The sequence below is a fragment of the Thalassophryne amazonica genome, chromosome 15 (genome assembly GCF_902500255.1).
Source record: "Thalassophryne amazonica chromosome 15, fThaAma1.1, whole genome shotgun sequence".
Lineage (NCBI taxonomy): Eukaryota > Metazoa > Chordata > Actinopteri > Batrachoidiformes > Batrachoididae > Thalassophryne > Thalassophryne amazonica.
The window spans coordinates 73,839,228-73,866,583 of record NC_047117.1 but is presented as its reverse complement, the minus strand read 5'-3'; the positions used below and the strand labels follow the sequence as shown (position 1 = coordinate 73,866,583).

The window sequence follows — 27,356 nt, the reverse complement described above, 5'->3', positions numbered from 1 at the left end:
CACACCAAAGAGTTCAATCTTCGTCTCATCAGACCAGAGAATTTTGTTTCTCCTGGTCTGATATTCCTTCAGGTGCCTTTTAGCAAACTCCAGGTGGGCTGTCATGTGCCTTTTACTAAGGAGTGGTTTCCATCTGTCCACTCTACCATACAGGCCTGATTGGTGGATTGCTGCAAAGATGGTTGTCCTTCTGGAAGGTTCTCCTCTGTCCACAGAGGAATGCTGGGACTCTGACACAGTGACCAATGGGTTCATGGTCACCTCCCTGACTAAGGCCCTTCTCCCCCAATAACTCATTTTACAAGGGCGGCCAGCTCTAGGGACAGTCCTGTTGGATCTGAACTTCTTCCATTTATGGATGAGGGAGGCCACTGTGCTCATTGGGACCTTCAAAACAGCAGAAATGTTTCTGTACCCTTCTCCAGATTTGTGCCTCAAGAACATCCTGTCTCAGAGGTCTGCAGACTATTCCTTTGACTTCATGCTTGGTTTGTGCTGTGACATGCATTATTAACTGTGGGGCCTTATGTGTAGACAGGGATGCCACAAATTATTATTTTGATAATTGACTTGTCACTGATTATTTTTGCAATTAGTCGACTAATCGCAAAACCAGCATGTAGCTGTTATTTGTCTTTGAATGTTGCTCTTTATTATATCAATTAATTAATCATTTATTTCACTATGTGTTACTGTTGCCAATATTTTTTAATACATTCATGACAATAAAGCAAATTGAAATTAAGAGATAAAGAGGAAAATAGTGAAAGAGACTGACCTTCTCAAAGGTTGTATCATATTTCTTTTCCATTGAAGTGAGATCTGTCTCACATCAGTCACCAACATGTTCAAGATTGCTTCAGTCAGGATATTTACTTGCTAAGGTGTACAGGTCTACATGTCGCTGCAGCTACAAAGCCCAAGTTCTCTTTAGCTGGGAGTGGTTCCACCTCTATACCCTTTCACTAAGGTAATTATATCATGTCTCCATATACATTTCAGCTCACTTTAACTTTTCTTGTTCATTTTTTAATATTATTATATTAGTGATAAAAATGGAGGCATGGGGTACAATTAGTTAAAACTAACAGTTAACATTAGCTTATCTAGCCGGCTGTAGCACCGTTTATCATAGCTAACAATATAGTTAGTTCTTTTCTGTTTGAGAAGCTAATGTTAATACACAGTTTTGTTTACATTTGTTGTTACATGTATTTGTTAATACCATTATTGTAGGGTTAAACTACGCTATACTTTATACCCTAGTTACCAGCTTTGTTTAACCTTGTTGGCTAGCAAGGTACGGTTGACTTATTAATGGCTAATGTAACGGTAGCTCATCTAGCTATAGTTAGCTTATTTTTGTGATTTACATTTTTATTTTACATGGTGTAGATTTTTAATGATTCTTCAGTTTATGGGTTCTGGGGTTAATAAATATCTACATATAGCATCTACGTTTGGGGTTTCCATTAGATAGCATATAGAATATGTATTTTGTCTTCCTATAGTAAGCTAGCAGGGTGAACTTTAGATAGATACCTAAAACATATCACATCATAGCTTCTGTTTCTATAATAAAACAACCATATTTATAGCTTAGCCTACTAGCTATAATTTACTTTTACTTCTAATCTACAGACTAGGTATACGTATACTACTATCTTCTCCTGTATTAATATGTAGGTTTTATAAGCTAACTCCTATAATATTATGTAGTAACTATATTTCTTGTATATGTTGTTTATTACCCTTATTGTGTAAATATCACTTATGTACATGATGCCCATTTTCTTGAGCCGCTTGGGTGGGTAGGGAGAGTTCCCATGGGATAAAAAAATCTTTTCAACCTACCATCCCTGGTTCTCAAGACCAGGCACCTAAGTGGCTCTACTCTATTCTACTATTTTTTTTTTTTTTAGATATACCTTAGTACACACTAGTAGAGTTCTACCTTAGAATTGGAATGTATTATAGAAGACATACCTTACTGAATTTTCATGTTGCTGGCTTGGTAACAAAATCATCCATTAAGAAGAATGTTTTTTTTTTTTTAGCACTGTAACACAGTGTTATAAAACATTAGCGTTGTCACATTTCCTATTCAAACATGACATCGCTGTTAAAACGTTACAGCAAAGACTTACATGTGCTAAGGTGAATGAAATCATCATTGTTAATGTTTACAGCTATCAATATAAGTAAATATCTCACTATAGGGGTTAAGCGCCACTATTTTTAAAGTTCAGCCAGGTTTACATTAGGGTGTGATTCAAGCAGACTCGGATTTCAACAAAATGTGGCTCAAAGATGGAACCTACCAAGAAACTAACTTTCCCAAAATTCCTCGACCGAAACCCAAATGGTGACCTTGCCAGGGGTCATCAAAGTTCAATGCAAAAATATGCAAAAACTGATATTTCATTAAATCCCCATCTTTCAGCGCCATCAAGTCTCCAAGCTAGTTTAACTATCAAATGACATAGGGAGGCAAACTCTTTCATCTTGTATACATATTTGGTTGGGGGATTAATGGCGCTGAACCAAGGTCAAAGTCTGGACATTTTGCAAAATTGGCTGTATTTAAAGGCCCATAACCCTCTGCGCCACCAAAACCCCAACCAGATTTCAATGTTCTCAACAAATATAGGCCCTACTCTATCAAATGCAACTGAAAAAACATTGGGGTCTTGATGGCTCTGGACACCAGGGGGCACCAAAGTACTCAACTTGCCCAAGTTTGAGGAAGTTTAGCGCCCCCTGGTGGCCCACGCCATCAGCCTTTTTAAACAAAATTTGCAGGAGTGGATAAACCAACATCTCTACTTTATATAACAGTTGGCAGAATTTTTGGGACGCCTCTTATACTGGTTTGATACCCCTTTTTAATGAGGTCATTGAACACATGCTCGCTAACCCAAATGCACGAATTACCACATGAATGCCTGTATGATCTGATGATATTTTCTCTTGATTCTTCTTCCTTATGTACAGTCAATCCAATACATGTGTATTGGATTGACCCAGATTACTACTGCGCATGTGCGTCAAGGACAGAAAGGCAGAAAGTACAGCAGCAGTTTTGAGAGAAAAACAAAACAAAAACCCAATAACTTAGATCATTACATATTCCCAGACTATTTAGAACAACAAATCTGAAGTTTGAGGCCTGTAGGCCAAGCAGTTTCTGAGATATGGCTCCACGGTTACTAGGCTTATATCCACCTGCATGATGAGTGTGATGTTGTGTGATGTGCCTGTTCTGCAAAGCAGAAGTTCTCTTGTTGCATCATCTAAGTCTGTGATGGGCTTGACCCCTTGTTTCCTACAAGAAACCATGAAATTGAAAAGTGCTTTCCAAAGCATTACATGACTCTGACAAGACTGATCAATACCAATAGAAAATTGCATTCAGTGTTTATTGGTCTCTTTAAAGAAATTTGAAATGTAGATCATCAAAATATTCACCTGCTGAAAGAAGTGTGATGACATTCACTTTCATCAGACCAAAAAGAACAGGGAGGAAGATGTGCAGCCATTCTTACTTCAACCAGACTGACAGCAGCAGCTTTGAACATGTCCAGACATGCAGTACCTCATTCACTGCATTCATCATGCAGGTGGATATAACCCTAACCGTGGAAACCTTGGGGAATCCCCCTGACAGATCTATGTACAAGCATTCTGGGGTGTGCCATGAATCATATGAATGCAGTGTGTGCATACAATTAAAATGAAATTGTCATTTCAGCACTAGAAATACATTTGCGAGTGCACAATTTAGCCATAATTGGATGCTTAAATTAACCAGGAAGGAGTTTCATAAAGAAGGCCATATTTATAAACACATAAAGTAGATATCAATACCTTCAAAATGGAATCAGTTTGAAGAGTTTTATTTACTGCCCACATGAACCTTTCTTCTAGTAAAATTTGACCACGTTTTTTTTTTTTCAGATTTCAGGTTTCTTCCACATTAACTGTTTACCACAGATACGCCAAATTTACATATTTCATAGCCAGTGTAGCTGGCATTAAGGAGCCAAGAAATGGAGAGGCTTCTTTGAGTGTAATATATGCTTCAGTGTCTCAAACATGGATGCTCAGAATAGTCAATGTAATATTTTCCATAGTTTGAGCATACATAAACTTCACAGTTTCGTGTCAATGTCTGTTGTTTGACTATAGTCCAAGTCTGGGTGTTCATGACAACTGACACAGAAAATTGCAGGCCTCTAAGTCCATTATTTGTTTATTTATCTGCAGAGGAATGGTCTATTTGAAGAGTTTCAGTCAGGTTTTAGAATTCATCATAGTACAGAAACAGCATTAGTGAAGGTTACAAATGATCTTCTTATGGCCTCGGACAGTGGACTCATCTCTGTGCTTGTTCTGTTAGACCTCAGTGCTGCTTTTGATACTGTTGACCATAAAATTTTATTACAGAGATTAGAGCATGCCATAGGTATTAAAGGCACTGCGCTGCGGTGGTTTGAATCATATTTGTCTAATAGATTACAATTTGTTCATGTAAATGGGGAATCTTCTTCACAGACTAAAGTTAATTATGGAGTTCCACAAGGTTCTGTGCTAGGACCAATGCTTCCCTTAGGCAGTATTATTAGACGGTATTGCTTATATTTTCATTGTTACGCAGATGATACCCAGCTTTATCTATCCATGAAGCCAGAGGACACACACCAATTAGCTAAACTGCAGGATTGTCTTACAGTCATAAAGACATGGATGACCTCTAATTTCCTGCTTTTAAACTCAGATAAAACTAAAGTTATTGTACTTGGCCCCACAAATCTTAGAAACATGGTGTCTAACCAGATCCTTACTCTGGATGGCATTACCCTGACCTCTAGTAATACTGTGAGAAATCTTGGAGTCATTTTTGATCAGGATATGTCATTCAAAGCGCATATTAAACAAATATGTAGGACTGCTTTTTTGCATTTACGCAATATCTCTAAAATCAGAAAGGTCTTGTCTCAGAGTGATGCTGAAAAACTAATTCATGCATTTATTTCCTCTAGGCTGGACTATTGTAATTCATTATTATCAGGTTGTCCTAAAAGTTCCCTAAAAAGCCTTCAGTTAATTCAAAATGCTGCAGCTAGAGTACTGACGGGGACTAGAAGGAGAGAGCATATCTCACCCATATTGGCCTCTCTTCATTGGCTTCCTGTTAATTCTAGAATAGAATTTAAAATTCTTCTTCTTACTTATAAGGTTTTGAATAATCAGGTCCCATCTTATCTTAGGGACCTCGTAGTACCATATCACCCCAATAGAGCGCTTCGCTCACAGACTGCAGGCTTACTTGTAGTTCCTAGGGTTTGTAAGAGTAGAATGGGAGGCAGAGCCTTCAGCTTTCAGGCTCCTCTCCTGTGGAACCAGCTCCCAATTCAGATCAGGGAGACAGACACCCTCTCTACTTTTAAGATTAGGCTTAAACTTTCCTTTTTGCTAAAGCTTATAGTTAGGGCTGGATCAGGTGACCCTGAACCATCCCTTAGTTATGCTGCTATAGACGTAGACTGCTGGGGGGTTCCCATGATGCATTGTTTCTTTCTCTTTTTGCTCTGTATGCACCACTCTGCATTTAATCATTAGTGATCGATCTCTGCTCCCCTCCACAGCATGTCTTTTTCCTGGTTCTCTCCCTCAGCCCCAACCAGTCCCAGCAGAAGACTGCCCCTCCCTGAGCCTGGTTCTGCTGGAGGTTTCTTCCTGTTAAAAGGGAGTTTTTCCTTCCCACTGTAGCCAAGTGCTTGCTCACAGGGGGTCGTTTTGACCGTTGGGGTTTTACATAATTATTGTATGGCCTTGCCTTACAATATAAAGCGCCTTGGGGCAACTGTTTGTTGTGATTTGGCGCTATATAAGAAAATTGATTGATTGATTATTTGCTGAGATATTCTACCTTGAACATGGCTCCAGAAATGACGGCTATAATTTTTGCCTAAAAAACAGCAGACCCCATGCACACTAAATTGGCCATATCTCAGAAATTACTTGGCCTACAGGCCTCAAACTTCAGATTTGTTGTTCTGAACAGTCTGGGAATATTTGATTAAAATTTGAAGAAAATCTGAGACAAAGTGCGTGAGGCCCTCGTTGAACTGACATGGAATGACCCTTAAATCTTGCAATGTTCAAGCCCCAAGAAATGGGCCAAAGTGGACCACAACAAAAACTCACATTTCGTGGTCCCCGTCATCCTTCACTTCTCCTTCCTCTTCAACATGAGAAGCAGAACAAGAAAATGAAAGATCATAAGCAGATGCAAGGTAGCAAAATCATCTCTGGCTTAATTATCACAGAAAATAATCATTACTACTATAATCAGACAAAAGATATGAACCACATTTTTTGCTGAATATGTAAAAGCCTCAAATTAAAATCAAGCGGTAAACTTTGATGTCCGCACATGAAGCCCTCCCAGAAGGAGGAAAAGTTACAGTTCCTTGGCGGCAACTTGAGGCTGGCTCCAAAACAGAGCAGGTTCCCAGAGGACTCCGTGTTAAAATGTCCAATTTTAGAGTAGAAATAAACATCTTTACAGCATAGAGAGGGGAACCCCCCCCCCAAAAAACAGTTCTGTAACATTCGAGGGCATGTTCGCTTTGAGTGACAGCGGCTCAGCCAAGTGTCATAGCGCCTTTATCTCAGAGGCTGCTCGATGCAGCTGCTTGCTCATTAAAGGAAGATTACTGAGAAAATCAGTGACTCATAACTTTTAACGTCCACACCAAAGCAGAACCACTGCCCAGTAGGGATGTGAATCGTACAACAACTCACGATTCTATTCGATTCCGATTCTTGGGGTGACGATTCGATTCAGAATCGATTTTCAATTGAAAGAGCTCTGAGAAATAGTTATATTACTTAAAAATGTTTATGCTTAAGAAAATGCAGCTTTACAAGGTTAAAGTGATTCTAGATGTAAATTTACATTTCTGCTTTGCTCATTCAGAGTAGGCTGGCAGTTTAGCAAAGCGCTGGTCAGTAGTCGGCAGAGACCGCTGCTCTGCTTCTTTTAGCTCCGGGTGATAGCGTAGCATGTGGGCTTGCGGATTTGAAGTGTTTCTCAAGTACCTGACTTTCATTTTGCAGATTTTGCACACTGCATAAGTCATGTCAATCTCCTTCTTACGCAACAAATATAATCCAAAATGCGCCGAAACATCTGCCTTCAAGAAAGATGGTGCTGGCTGAATTAGCTCGTCGCCCGCTATGCTAAGCTGCAGCTCACGAATGTTTGAAGCATGCTGGACCCTCCCCTCGTGGGGACGCTGTAGTACAGAAGCCGCTGCCTGACGAACAGTACACACAGCGAGTAAGCAAGAAAACGTTTTAAAAAATGCTTTTTAAAAATCGATTCTTGGACATTTTGGATCGATTCAGAATCGTAATAAATAAGAATCGCGATTCGGACGTGAATCGATTTTTTTTTTTCTGGCACCCCTACTGTCCAGTCCCCCCCCCCCAACCCAAAAACAAAACAGATTTAATAACACCCGAACCAAGGTTAGCCTGTTTGGACTTGAAGGGAGGGGCGTGTTCAGGCTTCTTTCGTCACACACTTAGCCACCCACACTCCACCCCTTAATGCATTAATGAGTTAATCGTGCTGCTACCATCAACATGGTGACACACAAACCATGGCCCACGCATGGGCTTCATATCGCCTGTACCAGGTCTCTATAGAAAAACCTGTGGCTGATGTCACGCAGGTTGTCTAGTATACGGTCCATCCAGAAAGTATTCACAGCACTGGACTTTATGTTACAGCCTTATTCTAAAATAAATTAAAGTCATTTTTTCCCCTCAAAATTCTACACATAGTACCCCATAATGACAATGTAAAAAAAGTATTTTTTTTCTTTTTAGATTTTTGCAAATTTCTTAAAAATAAGAAATCTAAGAAATCACATGTACATAAGTATTCACAGCATTTGCCATGAAGCTCAAAACTGAGCTCAGGTGCATCATGTTTTCAGTGATCCTTGAGATGTTTCGACAGCTTAATTGGAATTTGCCTAGGGTAAATTTAGTTGACTGAACATGAGTTGGAAAGGCGCATACCTGTCTACATGTAAGGTCCCACAGCTGACGGTGCATGTCAGCGCACAAACCAAGCACGACGTCAAAGCAACTGTCTGTAAACCTCTGAGACAGGATTGTCTCAAGGCACAAATCTGAAGGCTACAGAAACATTTCTGCTGCTTTGAAGGTCCCAATGAGTGGCCTCCATCATCCATAAATGGAGGAAGTTCGGATCCACCGGGACTCTTCCTAGAAATGGCTGCCCATCTAAACTGAGCAGTCGGGGGTAAGGGCCTTAGTCAGGGAAATGACCAAGAACCTGATGGTCACTCTGTCAGAGCTCCAGCATTCCTCTATGGAGAGAGGAGAACCTTCCAGGACAACCATCTCTGCAGCAATCCACCAATCAGGCCTGCATGGTAGAGTGGCCAGACAGAAGCCACTCCTTAGTAAAAGGCCAATGACAGCTCACCTAGAGTTTGCTAAAAGGCACCTGAATAGTGCAGCAGATAACTGAAGCAATCCTCCAAATGGTAACTTAAGCACCAAATTCAGAACAAACACTCCTTAGACATTGCTCTTTTGGTAAAAAAAAACAAAAAACAAAAAAAAACTGACTGGCCACTTGAACTTTCAAGAGGCTATCAGGTAGGGGTCAATTAAAGAATTACACGGGGCCAAAATTAAAAAATGCTCCAATCACACTGAAAACTACACCACATTATTTGTCTAACCATAAAGATTCCAAAAAGGTATATAGTTTGGACCATCTATGAATGAATGCTATAGAGGTATGTAGTTAAAACATTAAGAATGATGACAAAGGTCAATTTCAGTTTGTACAGGGGTCAAAAGTTAAAAGTTGCTCCAATTTTGGTATAAAGTGGTGAGAATTATTGGTTAACTAATAGGATTAATGAATTGAATAGTTTTGAATGTGTTGAATGCTTGGTCTCCAAAGTAAAGGTCAAACAATGTCGACATACATTGGATTCTATGACATGTGACATATGTTACTCCATGACAACTAAGCATGACAGATGGTGCAAACTATTCCTTTTAAAAACCCCATTAACTGAACCAATAATTTGCAACACTTTCTAACAAAATTGAAGCAACTTTAACTTTTGACCCCTATACAAACTGAAACTGACCTGTCACCATTCTTGCTGTTTTTACCCCATAACATTTAGTCAGAGATAGTCCAAACTATACCTTTTTGGAATCTTTATGATCAAACAAGTAATGAAGGATTATTAACCAAGCATGAGGTTAATAAACCTTTTATTATATGTCTGTTTGGAGCTGTGCTTTCATCTTGTTGGTCTTCATTTTGCATGTCCACTTTGAGCTCATTTGCTGTTAATTCCTCCAGTTCAAACTTGTTAGTGTAATAAAATTGGTCCCCTCAGAGAATGGTCCCCTTCATCGCTCATAATTTCTTTGTTCACTTTTTGTTTTGTTTTATTTTGCGCCGTGAAAATTATAAACAAAGTCACAAATCTGATACGCAATTCAGACCAACTGACATGGTAACGGTCTGATATGGGAAAATATCAGACCGGAAATCAGCCAATCAGAGTTCGCGTACTGTGGTAGCCATATATAGGTGGGATGAACATCGCACCTGCTCAAAGTGATGTAATCAGTGAAATAACCTTCTGAAGTCACTGGCTGCAACGAAAACTTGCACCCTCTCGGCCATTTCTGGAATACTTTGGACACCACTGGTTTACACTATGATTGGAGCATTTTTAAATTTTGACCCAGGTGTAATTTTCCAATTGACCCCTACCTGGCCGCCTATTGAAAATTCAAGTGCCAGTCAGTTTTTTCAAAGAATAATGTCTAAGGAGTATTTGTGCTGAATTTGATGCTTGCGTCCCCATTTGAAGGATTCCTCTGTAAATATTCTGTTATCTGATGTACTATGAAGTACTCTCAGACCATGAGAAACAAAATTCTCTGGTGTGACGAGACAAAGACTGAACTCTTTGGTGTGAATGCTAGGCGTCATGATTGAAGTAAACCAGGCACCATCCCTACAGTGAAGCATGGTGGTGGCAGCATCATACTGTGGGGATGTTTTTTCAGCAGCAGGACCCAGGGGACTAGTCAGGATTGAGGGAAAAATGAATGAAGCAATGTTCAGAGAGATCCTGGATGAAAACCTGCTCCAGCGCGCCCTTGACCTCAGACTGGGATGACAGTTCGTCTTTCAGCAGAACAGTGAACCCAAGCACAGCCAAGATATCAAAGGAGTGGCTTCAGGACAACTCTGTGAATGTCCTTGAGTGGCCCAGCCAGAGCCCAGACCTGAATCAGATTGAACATCTCTGGAGAGATCTGAAAATGGCTGTGCACCGATGCTCCCCATTCAAACCCGATGGAGCTTGAGATGTGCTGCAAAGAGGAATGGTCGAAACTGCCCAAAGATAGGTGCACCAAGCTCCTATTCAAGAAGACTTGAGGTTGTAATTCCTGCCAAAGGTGCATCAAAAAGTACTGAGCAAAGGGTGTGAATACTTATGTATATGTAATGTCTTAGTTTTTTTTTCTTTTTAATAAATTTGCAACAAAAAAAACAACATTTTTTTTCATGTTGTCATTATGGGGTGTTGTGAGTAGAATTTTGAGGGGAAAATGGCTTTACTCTATTTTGGAATAGTGCTGTAACATATCAAAATGTGGGAAAAATGAAGCGCTGTGAATACTTTCTAGACGCACTGTATATACAGACTATGATTAAAATACTACTTTGGGTGTGAGATGCTGAACCCTAGCAGCTCACCGTCAACAGGATGTTCACCAGCTGGATTCTCCAGTCCAGGCTCAGTCTTGCACAATGTCTTCACGGAACACCGGGAGGCCTTGAAAGTGGCATGGCTCTGTGCTCCTGGGCGGATGGAGGGAGGGACTAGAGGAAACATGCAGGACGACGCAATTAAACATGTAGTATGAAGGGCAACATCACAGGTCTCTCTGTAACACAGTACACCCGTGATCCAAACATCACCTGCATATTAATTTTACCTTTGTTTAAGCCTTTTACCACAGTAACTGAATAACCTCTTTCTTCAGTTTGATCGCTTTGTCTAACAGGCGCCTGCAAAATGCTAAGAAAAGATTTTTGTTCTGATACAGATCGAGCCACATTTAAACACATTCAATGATTGATTATCACATCAAGCTAGACCAATGAAAAATTGTGTTATAAAACAAAGAACAGGGTATATTTTGTGGCTCTTATTAAACAAAGAACCGGTATATTTCCCGGCGCTAAACGTCATTCGCGGACCATGCCCTCAAACTCTGTAATTGTGTTATAAACCAGTCAGCATTTGTTTTATTATACATCTGTTATCTTCACGTATGATTTGTTTGCGTGCGCACGCATGTGAAAAAAAAAAAAAAAAAAAACACTGGCTGCTGCTGCACTTCCTCGCTTTCTCCCCCTCAAACTGTCATAATTGTGTTATAAACCAGTCAGCATTTGTTTTATTATACATCTGTTTAATTAATAAAATTATCTTCATGGATGATTCGTTCGCACACGCACACAAAAAAACACACCGGCTGCTGCTGCACTTCCTCGCTTTCTCCCCCTCAAACTCTGTCATAATTGTGTTAAATAAAAGACAAAAGGGGCATAAGTCCTGCTCACAGGCTGATTGCCAGAGACAAGCCATGTCCACATCAAGTATAAACTCCAGACAGACATCTCCACGTCACTACATATCCACAACGCATCCTTCCATAGGATTACATGGCAACCTGTTGCCTCCGCCGGCTCAGGCTGGAAAAATACCAGGCCTGATATCTACATATAGTTGCGAAGCGGAGTTACTCTGCGAAGTGCATTCAAACCGTATAATGCACGGCTTTGAGTTGTTTAATCCGCTTATACCATGGTCCCACACAGTGAGCTAACACACAAATATTTATTTAAGTTAACCGAACTTGATAAAAATGCGTAATGCTGCGTTTACACATAATGGCGACAAGTCACGAATGCCACAAAGTACACATTCTTGGCCGATGATCACGAATGTGATGATTCGGGGCAGAGGCATCAGGTGTTCTCAGGAACTGTTGCAACCTGTTACCACATGTTATGATTAATGGCACATGTTGCTGGAGAATTATCAGGAACCATTACGCACGGTCAAGAATAATTTTCCGCATTGTTGCATGCTATTACGCGTAACAGCGCATCGTTAAGTTCTGTCACGTTGTGAACGAGGTGAATTGTCTCCACACACACCCATATTCATCCAACCGAATTCAGATCGCTCCAGTTTTTCAGAAGAGCTTTGTGACTGCATGCGTAGTTGGGCTCTGTGCCATGGAGTGGTGCAGAGAGGAGGAGGAGGACAGAGCCAGATGTGTGGCTTCATGTGGCTCTTGTCTCGCGCGTTTTCCCAAACATCAGGCACATGCAGCAGGTGGAACACCTGCAGGAGTGCGCTGAAGAGCACTGAAATGAGACTTTTAGCTGGCGGCGAAATTCATCGTCACGAAGCTGATGGCGCAGCAAAAGCGCCTTCGTGTTGAAGTCTCACAGGACATGCTGTGACATGCTCACTTCGTCCACAATTTCTCAGATAGTCACACAACTGACAAGCCACCGAAAGCTGTCTGAATCTTCCAAATGGTGGAAGAGCTGGGCATGTTACAACATGTCCTGTGAGGCTTCAACACGAAGGCGCTGTTGCTGCGCCATCAGCTTCGTGCCGATGAATTTTGCTGCAACTCTTTTCATGGCAAAATCTTCTGTCACAGTGGAATGTGCCGAGAAAGTGCTGATGTCTACCTCTTCCGCAATTTTCGGATAGTCACACGACGGTCCCACATCACCACAGCGTTCACTTTGGAAATGATCTGGTCATTTCAGCATGTTGATGGCCGACCGGAGCGCGGCGCGCTCTCCACCGTTGTGCGGACATCTTTAAACCGGTTGTACCACTCCTTAATCTGTGTGATGCCCATAGGATCATCACTGAAAGCCGTCTGAATAATCCGAATGGTTTCCACCTGGCTGTCGCCCAGTTTCTGGCAAAATTTGATGCAGTCGCGCTGCTCCAGTCGTTACGTCTTTTCCTTGCAAAGAAAAAACGATGAGAGACTACACCCATCCTCACACAAAGGCTGCTTGCGAGCAAATGACGCAATCAACAGGCGTGAAAAAACTCACGCATGCGCACAAAGGTTCAAGAGTGGCTCATGCAAGCACACGATTCAAATCCATCAGGTTTTTGAAAAAAATAAAAAGGTCAGATACTTTTCTAACAGACCTCGTGTGTATATATATATATATATATATATATATATATATATATATATATATATATATATATATATATATATATATATGTAAGAGCCCGGCTGATATGGATTTTTTTTTTCCCACGTTTATTTATAATTTTTTCAGCTTTACAAAACATACCAAACAAAACAATAACAACAAAAAACAGCTCATCAAATTAACTATATCACTCCACCTAAACAAAGACATTAAGATACACACAGACACCCAAAAGCAAAAAAAAAAAAAAAAAAAGAAATACACCAAATGAAATCAAAAGAGAGAATATATACATATCTACAAATATTCTACATTTGTACCTCCTCCCTTCAAATGTGAGCAACCCTGATCATGGTACACATACAAAAACAATAAAATACACAGAAAGAAAAAAAAAAAAGGTAAAATAAATAGAAAATGTTGATAAATTATATGGCGCACTACATTACATTACACAGGAGTCCACTGATATATCATACGACAACAAAATAAAAAAAACTTTATTAATGGGGTTAGCTATATCTTTAAATACTCCAAGACTGGTTTCCATACATTATAAAACTTTTGAGGACAACCTAATACATCATATCTCCTTCTTTCTATGTGCAACACTCCTATTAATTCTCTGAGCCAAGATTCAAACTGAGGCAGTGCGTCAGATTTCCATAATTTTAAAATACATCTTTTTGCTATCACCATGCCGTAAGTGACCACTGATGTCACAATATGACCCAATGATTGAAGAGTGTCAGAGAAACCAAAAAGAGCAATTTCGGGATCAGGAACAATCTTTTTTTTTTTGAGTACACAGGAATACCAATTAAATATTGAGCACCAGAAACCTTGGATCTTTGGACAAAGCCAAAATTGGTGTGCCAATGTACCATCAGTGGTCTTACATCTATCACATTGCGGAGAGGTTTGTGAGAAGATTTTATTCAACTTAACTTTTGAATAGTGTAACCTGTGAACTACTTTATACTGTATTACCTGAAGTCTAGAATTGATAGAACAGTGATGAATTTCCCTCAAGATCTTTTTCCAGTTATCATCCTTGATTCCAATATTGAGATCTTCTTCCCATTTTTGTTTAATTAACATGGTAGGGCAAACAGAATTACTCTGGAGAAATTTTATCAGTAATGAAATTAAACTCTTAGACTCAGGAGGCCCCAGTAAAATCTTAAATAGAGCTTTTTCAGAAGGGAGGGAGTTGAATGTTGGAATAATAGTACCTAAAAAATGACATTTTGGTAAATTGTATTTGGCTTGTAATTGTTCAAATGAACAAAATTTTTTATTAATATATAAGTCCTTAATTGATACTATGCCTCTACAACTCCATTCCTTGAAAACAGCATCAGTAAATGAGGGGGAGAATGCATGGTTATGCCATATTGGAGCATGTATAGACATGTTTGGAAGTTTACAAAATTTTCGGATCTGTGACCAATTTTCTGAATATGTAATATAATAAAATGTTCTTCCTTATAAGATGATTTTGGTCTAGGTGTTGAAAACAAAATTGCCCGAAGAGACGTTTTAGGAACTAAACTATGTTCTATGGATAACCACGAGGGAATATTATCCGATGGCTCTAAATCATGATTCATCTGCCAGTATACCATCACTCTCATATTTGCGGCCCAATAATAATGATGGAAGCATGGTAGGCCTAAACCCCCGCTTTCCTTAGGCAATTGGAGATGTCGTTTTGATATTCTATGTTGTTTGTATGCCCAAATAAAAGGCATAATAACAGAGTCAATTAATTTAAAATAAGATTTTGGAATATAAACTGGAATATTATGAAATAAGTAAAGGAATCTTGGCAAGGAGACCATTTTGATTGTATTTATCTGACAAATCAATGACAAAGGTAATGTTCTCCATTTTTCTATGTTCTCTTTTAAAGACCTTAGTCTTTCATCAAAATTACATTTAAAGAGAGATTTTGGATTTTTTGTAACAATAATTCCTAAATATTTAACAGAATCTGATATTTTAAATTGAGTAGAAGCCACAAATAAAGGATCCAAGTCTACTGTAAGTATCATGAGTTCACTTTTCTGCCAATTTATGGTATATCCAGATACTGCTCCAAAACTATTTATTAAGTCTAATAATTTGGGTATAGAATGCTCAGGATCTGATATGAAAATAGCTATGTCATCAGCATAGAGTGATATTTTATGATCAATTCCACCAATTGTTATGGGTCTGATGTCTAGGTTTTCTCTGATGCTAATGGCCAGAGGCTCAATGGCCAAAGCAAATAATAAGGGTGAAAGTGGGCACCCCTGACGCGTACCTCTTTCCAATAAAAACACTTTTGATCTATCTTGATTAGTGATAACTGACGCAGCGGGGTGTAGATAAACTAATTGAACCCAGGAAACAAAAGAATCCCCCAGCCCAAATCTCTCAAGTACCCTAAACAGATATCCCCACTCCACCTGGTCAAATGCCTTTTCCGCATCCAAATATAAAATTGCTTGTTTTGATTTAGGTGGGTACTTATAATATGTAATATTTAAAACCCTTCTGGCATTAAAAAATGAATATCTATTAGGGATGAACCCAGTTTGATCCTTATGTACGAGAGATTCTATACATAATTTTAATCTACTAGCAAGTATTTTAGTGAAAATCTTACAATCCAAGTTGAGCATTGATATCGGACGGTAAGAGGCTAGATTAGTCTCATCTCTATCAGGCTTGAGTATAAGGGCTATATTTGCATTATATAAAGTAGGAGGAAGTGCCCTTGTCTGCACAGAATGAGAGAACATTCTAAGCAGGAGTGGTGATATCTGTCCAGTGAATTTTTTATAAAATTCTGCCCCAAACCCATCGGGTCCGGGTGCCTTTGCTGTAGAAAATGATTTTATGGAGTCAGAAACCTCCCCTATAGACAGTGGTTGGTTTAAAGCCTCACGCAAAACGTCATCCAGTTTTGGAATGGGAACATCCTTAAGCCAGGATTCCTCATTCCCACATGATTTTGATCTATACAGCTCCTTGTAAAAATCTGCAAAACATTTATTTATTGACTTTGGAAGTGTAATATTATCTCCCTTGGTCAATTTAATCCTATGTATTGCTCTACTATTTTGTTGGCCTCGAAGTTGATGAGCTAATAAAGTGTGAGGCTTATCACCAAGCTCAAAATAGCGCACCCGTAGACGAGACATCTGGTCACTTACTTGTCTTGTTAAAATTGTATTATATTCATATTTAAGCTTAAGGATTTCTTGTAATGTATGATTGTTATTATTTTGTCTATAAAATATTTCCAATGCTGATATTTTTTCATCAATTTCCCTCAATCGTAAATTTCTCATTTTCCTTTGCAAGCACTCATATGAAATTATATATCCCCTCAAAACCACCTTAAAGGTCTCCCATAGAATAGAATCTGATGTGTCCAGAGTATCATTAGTGAGCAAAAATTCATCAATTTTATCTGACAGATATTTACAAAAATTTGCATCGAGTAAATATGGCTGTAACCTCCATGTTAAGCCTCGTTCCGGCATGTTAAAATCAAAAACAATACTAGTAGGTGCGTGGTCTGAAATCAGAATATTTTGATATTTACTGTCAATAACATTCGGTAGGAGTTTAGAATCAAGTAAAAACAGGTCGATACGGGAGTAAGAATTATGTAATTTAGAAAAAAAAAAAGAGTAGTCCCGGTCTGTGGGGTGCTGTAAACGCCAGATATCCACTAAGTTAGTTGAGGAGATCAAACTCTTTAAAGCTTTTGAAGCGTTTTGATGGTATGGATTGTTTTCTAGAGGATCGGTCTAGGTGCCAGTCAAGAACCACATTGTAATCCCCTGCCATTATCAAATTAGTATTTGCAAAATCAGGAATTTTGTTAAAGATTCTCCGAAAAAACCTGCATCATCCATGTTTGGGCCATAAATGTTCACTAAAGTAACATGCATGGAATAAAGTCTACCGATTACAATCAAAAATCTACCATTAACATCACTAATTGTACTAATATGTTCAAAAGGAATGTTTTTCTTTATTATAATAGCTACTCCTCGTGCCTTACTAGAAAAAGTTGACTGAAATATTTGTCCTGCCCAACTGCATCTTAAACGTGCCTGATCACATGGTCTGATATGGGTTTCCTGTAGAAAGGAGACATCAGAACACAGAGATTTTAAGTGTGCAAAAACCTTAGCCCTCTTAATACAATTACCCAAACCTCTCACATTCCAACTGACCATATTAACCCCTCTATCCTTCCTATTAACCGTTGTCATCAAAGACTGTGGTAATTATTCTCTGATAAGTGAACAAGTTTAATGCTCCATACAAGAAATAAATAGACGAAAAAACAAAAAATACATAGACCCCTTCCCTCCCCCCTACCCCAAACAAAGCAGGGCAAAAAAACCCCAACCTAACATCAATCTAAGGGGGTACTTCTAACAGTACTCAGTAATGAAACCTACTAAGCTGTCAAAACACAAAAACAACCACTTCCTTAAGTGTACCCCTCTCAAAAACATATTTAAATTAAAACACCTTATTTAACTTAAGCTTATTTTAAGGCACTACAACATAAATTAACACTGCAAAAGAGGTTCATCCTGTCATACTTAAATTCAAAACATACCTTGTATAAATGAAATATTAAATTACCTCAAATGTCCATTCAATTTAGCCATAAAAGTACTAAGTGTGCGAGAGCCAAGTAGGGACTAAATCAAACCAACAGTGCCCCATACCAAAGTTCTCTTCAATATTGTTCACCAGTCACCAGGCCATCCACGAAACTCTTCGCCTCCTCCGGTGTGTTGAACATAGATGTTACATTGTCATGGGTAACCCGCAAGCGAGCTGGGTAAATGAAACCTGTGCGGTAGCCCGCAGCTTTCAGCTTCTTCCTTGAATCTTCAAACAACTGACGACGCCTCACAATCTCCACAGGAAAGTCCGGAAAAATATGGATATGTCGACCTTGGTACATCAGGGGAGAGTGATCGATTGCCAGTCTCATAATTAACTCTTTGACGCGGCAATTATGGATCCTCGCTAACATTATACGAGGCCTGTTAGCATCCTTAGCCGGCTGACCACCTAGCCTGTGCGCTCTGTCCACTTCAACAGGTCGTGGGAAGTGGTCACACCCAAATAAAGTGGGCAACAGGTCGGACACAAAATCAGCTGGCCTCCCGGACTTGATTTGCCGATAAATCAGCCGATATTATTTTATTTATTTTTTTCATGAATAAAATGTTCTTTTTTGGACCCTTAACAAAAAAGGTATGAGCTAAAAGCTGAAGCTTTGTCCTCATATTGATTAACTTTATAGGAGAGAAGAATTTTCAAGTTCAAAAAATGCAAAAATGCAATTGGAGCAGTTAGGGGGCTATTCAAACGGACCAACTAGTAAGATATCACTCCTGAAAACGATCTTTGCCATATCATGTGAGGTAAATCTGCCCTACAATTGGATTTTGGAAAACCATGTGACGAGAACCAATTCCGAATGGACACTCACATTGCGCATGTCATCACACATCTGCTATGAGGAGTACCAAGATGGCCGAGGGTGGATCGAAAGTCCGCGGAGTTAACTTTTCAGCAAAAAAAAAGAAGTAAGTTTCTATCTTATCATTAAAAAAGTTATTTACAATTTAGTAAAGCTTGGTCTCAACCGTTGTATACAACGGCGTCGGACCCAGAGGGTTAATGGCAAACGGCAGTAATTCCCAGAGAACCCTTCCGGATGACCAGTGAATCTGAATGTTTCCATCTCTTAGAAATAAGGTCTACACAACATGGACTTAATAAAAAGTGTGACCGACGCAATGAAGCACATCTGACACATTACTACATAAACTGAGTTAATCAAACTGAGTTGAACTGAAACGGGAGAAATGTGGGGTGAATGTAATCGCAAAGTTATTACAAACAACATCCTTATAAACTTGTATGCTTTTGTCAGCCGATCAGTGCAGTGTGATGGCGAACTATGGGGGCCAACGACGAACACATTTTTGAGCAGGGGTGTAAGCAGCTCTCAGTTGAATGGAGTCAGAGCTCCATCTACTGGACAAACAGTGCAAGGACATTTTACAGTGCCAACACAAACATTATTTCAGTATAGGGCTGCAGCTATCGATTATTTTTGTATCGATTATTCTGGCGATTAATCGAGTAATCGGATAAAAAGTACTTTTGCTTTTTAAAACATTAACAGTCCAGGGCTCTCCCTAAGTAATGGCACGTCACTGCGTCATCACGGAGATTGTCAAATTTAGTGTATCCCTTTCTGTTTTTCTGGGTAATTATTTCTGTTTTCACATCAAGTTTTGGATCTTGCCCGGTGTCAGGAGCTCAGCCAAAGTCAGGCCAAAGTCTTGACATTTTGCTCAAATGGTGATGGGTTGTGGCTTTCTGTTTTTTGTTTTCCCAACTTGTAAAATGCAACCATTTTTATTTATTGATTGACTGATTTATTAAGGTGGTGGACTGGGTCCCTGCATGAATTTCTTTTTAACACTACGATTCAGCCAATGCATTTCATTTTCAGCTGGAGGTTGAACATGCAGCCTCGCAGTCACTGTTTTTTATTATTATTATTTTATTTGAGTTCCTGTTTTTGTGAAGCATTGTGTGTTGCCCAAAAAAGCGAAAATTAAAAAGCTAAACACTTATTATGAATCTAAGCAAAACGCAGAAGAAAGCGTGGACTTCTTCCAGAGACTCTGTGGCCGGGACGGAGCTGTGTGAGGGCAGTGCTGAGCCGCTCACACCGGTTAGAGAGAGGCAGCAGCCGGCCGCCACACGTAGAGCAGCCAGTGGACGAAACTGTTGGAAAAAAAAAAAAAAACACACACTGCTTTGCTTTAAATGCAGAGTAAACTATTTCAGATGATCAGCGTGGACCGTCTTTTTCATAAAAGACTTTATTTCATTCTGTTTGTCGTGTTGGAAAGCTGTAGCTATTGTGCTAATTTGATTAGCGCTTGCTCTAGTCTTCTTCTGTTTGTTTTTCTGGGGACGTTACAGCACCACACACAGGCCTGGCATATGTACTACAACGTTAAACGAAGCTTCGAGGCACAGAATTTGCCTCAAACATTTTTTGTAATCGAATTACTCGACTAATCGTTTCAGCCCTATTTCAGTAACTGTTCTGTTTATGAGAAATTATCAGCGTTCTATCGGCAAAATTTCAACCAATAGTGAGTACTTTGAAAAGGGCTTGTATCGGCCGATATATCGGTCAGGCTCTACAAAGTTAACCATTTGGAGGCCCAGCAGGCGGACTCCAAATGGCCCTAAAGCCTGATTTTAAAACAGTGCACATCAGCGCCTTCACGATTCTCCAGTATGGGCTGTACCAGTTACAGTATGAGGAAGCAGTATAGAAAGACACCAGAAGATCAACAGATAGCCAACGACTGCCTTCTTCCGCTTTCTGTGTGCTAAAATTAAGCTGCTTTATTTTTCTTAAATATTTCCTGTACACTGGTGGTCGAACTTTTGTGAACCCTTAAGCTATTACACACCAGAATTTTGTTATGACACAAGAGAAGAGGAAAAATAAATAAACAATTCAGGCTTCTTTATACCAAAAATGATACCCTTTAAATTAATAGTAAAAACTAATTTCTACAACATGGCATGAATAAAATAAAGAGTTTAATATTGAGAACCACAGTATGCGTAACACACACACACACACACACACACACACACACACACACACACACACACACACACACACACACACACACACACACACACACACACACACACAAACAGAAGTCAAACTAAATCCATCACTTTTCAGTTTTCTTTAGACAAGTCAGGGGATGGACACATGAACTTTTCATTCACTTCATTTATATCAATCTTTAAGATGTACACACAGCACAGTACTGTATGGTAAATGTGTCTGGAGGAGTCAGGTCTCAAAAACTGCGTTAACTATGCAAGAAGGAAATCAGTGTAGAAAACCACCAAGATACCCATGACAACTCTGTAGGAGTTATCAGCTTCTGTGGTTGTGATTAGAGGAACTGTGCACACTGGTATAACTGCTGCATCACCAGTTATACCAGTGTGTTTCCCTAATGATAGCAGCTGGCGGAGTTGCCACATAAAGCCACAAGGTATGATATCTAAAACATAAAAAATAAGTAAATAAATAAATTGTTGTGATTTTGTCCTCTGTGCACAGCAGCTGCCCTCTCTGTGACTACACTCTCACTGCTCCCATTGCTCCTCCCTGACTGTAAGGACATGAAAAATCATTGCACACCTGTGTCCCAGCTACTTTTGACTTTTTCTGGGTATGTTTGTGAATGCCAGCCATCTCATAATTCAAAGCAAAGGTCACAAAGCACTCAAAACTTCAAAGTATGCTTCAAAGCTTTGAATAGATGGAACTGTAGGCTGTGAATCAGAAGCTAACTTCAGCGACACTGAAGTAAGCTACGACACCTAGTTATCAATTGAAAACTTTCGATATCAACTTAACGGTGGACAATCCACTGTGTTGGCAGACATCTGTTTTAAACTGTGAGCAGAACCATGGTGGCTTTCTTGTGTGAAGCACTCTTTGAAATCTTTGAAGCACTATTCAAAGTGAGTGTTGCAGGCTGAATTCAAAACAATAAGCTGTCTATGGAGTTATACTAAACAAAAGCACCTAGTTTTTGATTGATAACATTAGACATCAAGGTAACATTAGATAATCTACTATGTTAGATATTTGTTCTTTAATGTGTGCTGCTAACAGTCTAGAAAACTTTGTCAAACAGTGTTATAAAGCAGTGGTGTCTAATGACATTCCAGAAAGGGCCAAAAGGGTGCAGGCTTTCTTTGCAGTCAATGACTCCAGGAGGTGATTTCACTGATGAACTCATTCCATCTGCTCAAAGTGATGTTAATCCGTAAACTGCTGAAGTCCATTGCCACAAAAAAAACCTGCACAAATCTGCACACAAAGGCAACAATCCACCACAAACAACCTAATAGTACAATTTTTAATCCCCAAATTTGACGTGACTTCGCTACACCTGCCGTCATCTACTTATTTCAAACTGCCATCTAATTTGTGGAACACCCCATATACAACTTCATTGTGGAGTGGCACAGAAAAAGATGTGAAATTTCGGCTACATTTTGCCAGAAGGCACATAGGAGATGCAAGCCTAGATATGATGTGTTCTGTTGTATGAAAATCCTTCTCTGCTTTGCTCCACTCCACTATGAAGCTGGGAGCATGTGTGCAAAATCGTTGGAGTAGTTCAGGTTAGTATTTCCCTCTATGTGGAGTCACATTTCCCAAGCTGACATTATGAGATCTTGCAGGAACATGGCAAAGATCACCAAATCCTAGGGTACTGTCTGCAAGGCAAACTGCAGCTGTCAATACCTTTTGTTCCATGCGTCTTTGCTCACATATGCAAGGAAAGATTTTAACCATATCTCTTACTATTTTGAAGTCATGCACTGTTGTGTGTCAATACACTGCATTATGGGTAAGGACAAGACTGAATTAAAACAATGAAGGCAATCAAGACTTTTTTAACAGGATATCTAACAAACCAAGCAATTGCCAAAGGCAAGGGGAGCAATAGGAGTTGGATTTGCAATTTTATAATGTGAATTTAATGTCTTAAAATCAGCAACTTAAGTGCATATTCATTATGCTTTTATTTAAAATGTAATGTGGTCGGCAGATAACTACATATGGCCAAAAAACAACCTACAGGAGTTTTTTAATCCAACAGTTCTGTGATTACACATTACATCTTAACAACACAGTAATTACCTTGAGCATCTGTGGCTGAACCTTTTGGCTCCTCTGAGCTGGAGACATGAGAAAAACAGAGGTTACTTTCTCTCTCCCTCCACACCAACAAAAACTGCAGACTGAACCCTGTGGTAATCACATTAATAGTAAAACCATGTACATCTTACACAACCCCCGAATTACGCTGCTTTAGTCAGGAACTCAGTTTACAACAAATACCATTCAAATCCCTGCCAAGTTGGCTCCCGTGAATACTTTTGACAAACTTACTCGAGAGTTTGGACGCTGTCACCGGCGCCAGGCTCCGCTGAACCCGCAGATTCGGAGTTTCTCCGCCGCCTGGAGTTGGGAACTTTCCTCCGCCTTGACACACTTACGTCCGGCGGGCTCGGTTCGTCTTCGTCGTCGCTCTTGGTGTCCTTCAGCCAGGCTGGCACTGCCCTCGTTGACCGGTCTCTTAAAACTCGTCCTGAGGTTTGCGAGCTCAGCGCAGATCCGTTTATGTCTGTGAGTGACGCGAAGACACCGGACCTCGGACGGCCCGCAGCGCGCTCTCTGAGCCCCCTCCGCGGGGTGACGAGACTACTGTTGGCCGGGGCTTCTTCTGCGGCCTTGTCCTCCGCAGGCTCTTTCTCGTTAATTACGTCCCCGGTTCGGTCACCAGACGGTTCCATCACAGTGTGATCACTTCAGCTGATCTCAAGGTCATGCAGGTTTACTTGCAAGTTGACGAAAATCTTGCCCCATCTGGTTTAAATACGTTTAGATTGCAAGAGGCCTTTATCCAACAGTGGAACATTTTCTGTGGATGCGTTGGATTCGTCGCAAATTATACACACTAATTTATTGATTATAAATTGAAAACTTTTTTTAATTATCTATTCATTAATAAACGCTATCGTTTTAAAGAAGCAGACACTATTTTCGCGTTCTTAAAGCTATAGCAAAACCTACTTATTCGACCTGGCCTGGAGCACATCCATTTTGTGCGCTTTGTTACGTCTCCTTTAAGCCAAATACAAACGACACGAAGCAGCAACGATCAAAAGCAGTGCGCATGCTCACGACTCTCAGGGAATTATGGGAAATGTAGTATAGCTGTGTCTTGGCTGCAGCCGCGCTTCACTTGACTTAAAACAACAATCTCAACCTCCACGTTTCACGCATGCACATTTTTATTCCTCAGAACGGTAATGGTTCTTTCAAAGTGTTATATTTGTTATAGTTTGTTTATTTCTATATCAGCAATAAATGAATGATTCACTAGAGTGTCAGAATTTTTCACCCTGTATTTTAGAATGTACATTTTGACATCAGAGAAAAATTACAGCATCTCCATGGCTGGATGTTAAAATATGCACTATGTAAAAAACAACTGTGGTCACTAATGACAGCGTTTTCTTAAATTTTGTACCCCTTTCTCATAGCGCACAATGATCGTTATGCGCCCTCTTGTGGAGACACACAGAATTGCCAGTTGACCTGCTGTGGTCACGTGGTCACAACTTCTGAAAAGCTAAATCACTGTGAAACTCCGAAAATAAAGATAACCGAAAGCAAAACTAACTTAAAGTCAGTTGAAAAGCGAATTGAATCTAAGACTAGCTGAATATAAAGACAAGTGACTTAAAACTATTTGAATATGATGATAACATATAGCTACAGCATAAAACAAACTCAATATGAAGCTAGCTAAGAAGCTAAGTGAATATAAAGCCAACTGAAAAGCTAAATGAATCCGCAATAAACTGAACATTAAGAAGGGAAACGTCTGTATACTATCAAAAACTCATTTAATACTAAGATGATTGAATCATTGAATCGAAAACTAACTCAATATGAAGACAAGTGGATCAAAACTATTTGAATTTGAGGCTAGCCGCTAATTACATATAGAGCTACATGAGCATAAAACAAGCTCAATATGAAACTAATTGAAAAGCTAATGAATCCAACTGAAAAAAAACTAAGTGAATCCATAACAAACTAAATATTAACAAGGGAAAACTAAACTGTATTTAAAGCTAATTTAATATTGAGTTGACTAATTCTAAAACCAACTAAAGTTTCTGTAAAAGTGAAGAAAGAGTACCATTACTTATGCAACCCGTCACCTTGGCTTTGATATTGGTATTTAATTTATATAAAGTTGCAGAGATTTGCTTTTAATTTGAGTTTAAGGAGGATCATATTGGAAATTTTGATATAGAGAAGCCTGAATTACTTTTTGTGCTTGAAATGGCATAAAAACAAATTAGAATTTGTAAAAGCCCAAGGGCGTAAATACTTTTGCAAGGCACTGTATTGGGAGAAGGATGCTGAGGATGGAGCCACTGGGTAGGAGGAGAAGAAGGAGACAATGAACACATACCAAGTTTATTGATCAGCATATTTGTTTGTGCATACATCATACAATACTGTCTATAAATATTATGGTCATCAGACAGGTCATCTTGTATGAAATGCCCCAAGTATTTAACCTCATTACATATGTTGAGAACTGTGCCAGACAGGGAGAAGTCAGGAGTCATCAACGTCTTATTAGGGAGGGGTGTTATTTCAAACATTTTTGAAATCTATAAATTTTTGCTTGGAATTTGGAAATATACATGGAATAAACCATAATAGTATAATTTTTGGGTCATTTGGTTCCAAAAACCCATATGGACGGAGGGTTTGAAAATTTCAAGTAATGCGTTTGTCGTATATGTGCTGTTGACGTAGAAAACCACTCTGCTGCTCATAATTAGTTCATTGTGGCCATGTCATTCTTTACATGTGATGATTATACTCAACTGATGTTTCTGAAATAAAAACTACATAGATTTTGTTTGTTACACTTGATCGTAACATATGTACTGAAATTATTATTATTATTTTTTGTCAATTACTCTTAAAAAACACTAGATAGGCTTATTGTTACTGTAGAAGTTGAATATAAACTTGGGGTCAAGCAACATTTGGAGCCAAATTTCAAGTCTCTAGGTGCAGCGGTTCTCAAGATATGACATTTTTGTCGATATTTTGGTGCTTTTTGAACCCGATATCTTCACTGGCTCCATCCATATGGGTTTTTGGAACAAAATGACCCAAAATTTATCCTGCTATGGTTTATTCCGTGTATATTTCCACATTCCATGCAAACATTTATAGATTTCCAATGTTTTTGAAATAACACCCCTCCCTAGTCTTATCTGCCTTACTTCTAACAATCATAATGTTACTCTTTCTGGCATTATATTTAATGTCAAAGTCATACCCATACTGGGAACATATCCTTAATAACTGCTGAAGACCAGCACTGTATGGACAGAAGACCACCAAATCATCTGCATACATCAGGTGATTGATTATGCGGTCACCAACCATACCGTACATCCTGTTAACAGCGTTGACAGTTCATCCATATAGATGTTAAAGAGGTAAGGGGACAATATACTTCCCTGCCTGACTCCATTACCAACATTAAATGCATCAGACATAGTGTTACCCCATTTCACATACATTGACTGATGCCCATACCAATAGACAAGTATTTTGATTAGGTATTTTGGTACTCCTCTCTTGTGTAACTTATAAAACAACTTCTCATGATTTACATGATCAAATGCTTTTGAGGCATCAATAAAACACATAAATATTGTTGTATTGTGTCTGTTATACAGATCTAAAATCGCCTTTAGTGGAAAAATGCACGTCAATGCCATGTTTAGGTTTAAAACCAAATTGGTTGTCAGAAGTCAAAGCAAACTCCAATCTATATCCTTTCTAAGACCTTTGACAAAATACTAGCTAAAACTATAGGTTGGTAGTTCTCCATAGAGTTGATCTTACCAGCTTTATCTTTAATGATGGGTACTAGTGTGATAGATATCCATACCACGTGCCCTGTTGTCCTTCAGTGTCATAATTGCATTGTGTATTTCTGTCTTGCTATGTATGTTACCCACTACAAAGGTGTTACTTTTAACACAGCTGAATAACTCACTGTAGTGCTCCTGCCATAACTTAGTGATTCCTTTCACATCACTAACACTATCAATATTGGTTGGTATTGATGTTTTACAGCTATTAATTTTCTTAATTTCTTTCCAAAAAGCTTGGCATTCTTATCTTGTAACTTCCTTGCAAGTGAGTCAGACCTCATGATATTTTCATTTCTCTTTATATATCTTAAAGCATATTTAAAGTTTGCAT

At 39.1% G+C, this 27,356-nt stretch overlaps 1 protein-coding gene across 6 annotated transcripts in view; it reads right to left on the bottom strand.

The window, feature by feature from the left end:
- si:ch211-113e8.10 (E3 ubiquitin-protein ligase ZFP91) overlaps positions 1–24,181 on the bottom strand; it is a 41,328-nt gene extending 17,147 nt beyond the window's left edge. The window contains exons 1-4 of one of the 6 annotated variants that reach the window (XM_034189216.1): positions 23,430–24,181; positions 23,178–23,215; positions 10,850–10,975; positions 6,211–6,247 (exon numbers count right to left, since the gene is read on the bottom strand). In XM_034189216.1, coding sequence (XP_034045107.1) covers positions 6,211–6,247; positions 10,850–10,975; positions 23,178–23,215; positions 23,430–23,833 — 605 coding nt within the window. In that variant the 5' untranslated portion in view covers positions 23,834–24,181. Of the gene's footprint in view, positions 1–6,210; positions 6,263–10,849; positions 10,976–23,177; positions 23,216–23,429 lie in introns of all 6 variants that reach the window. The other 5 variants (XM_034189217.1, XM_034189218.1, XM_034189220.1 and 2 more) reach the window with 5 other exon arrangements.
- Between the last annotated feature and the right edge of the window lie 3,175 nt (positions 24,182–27,356).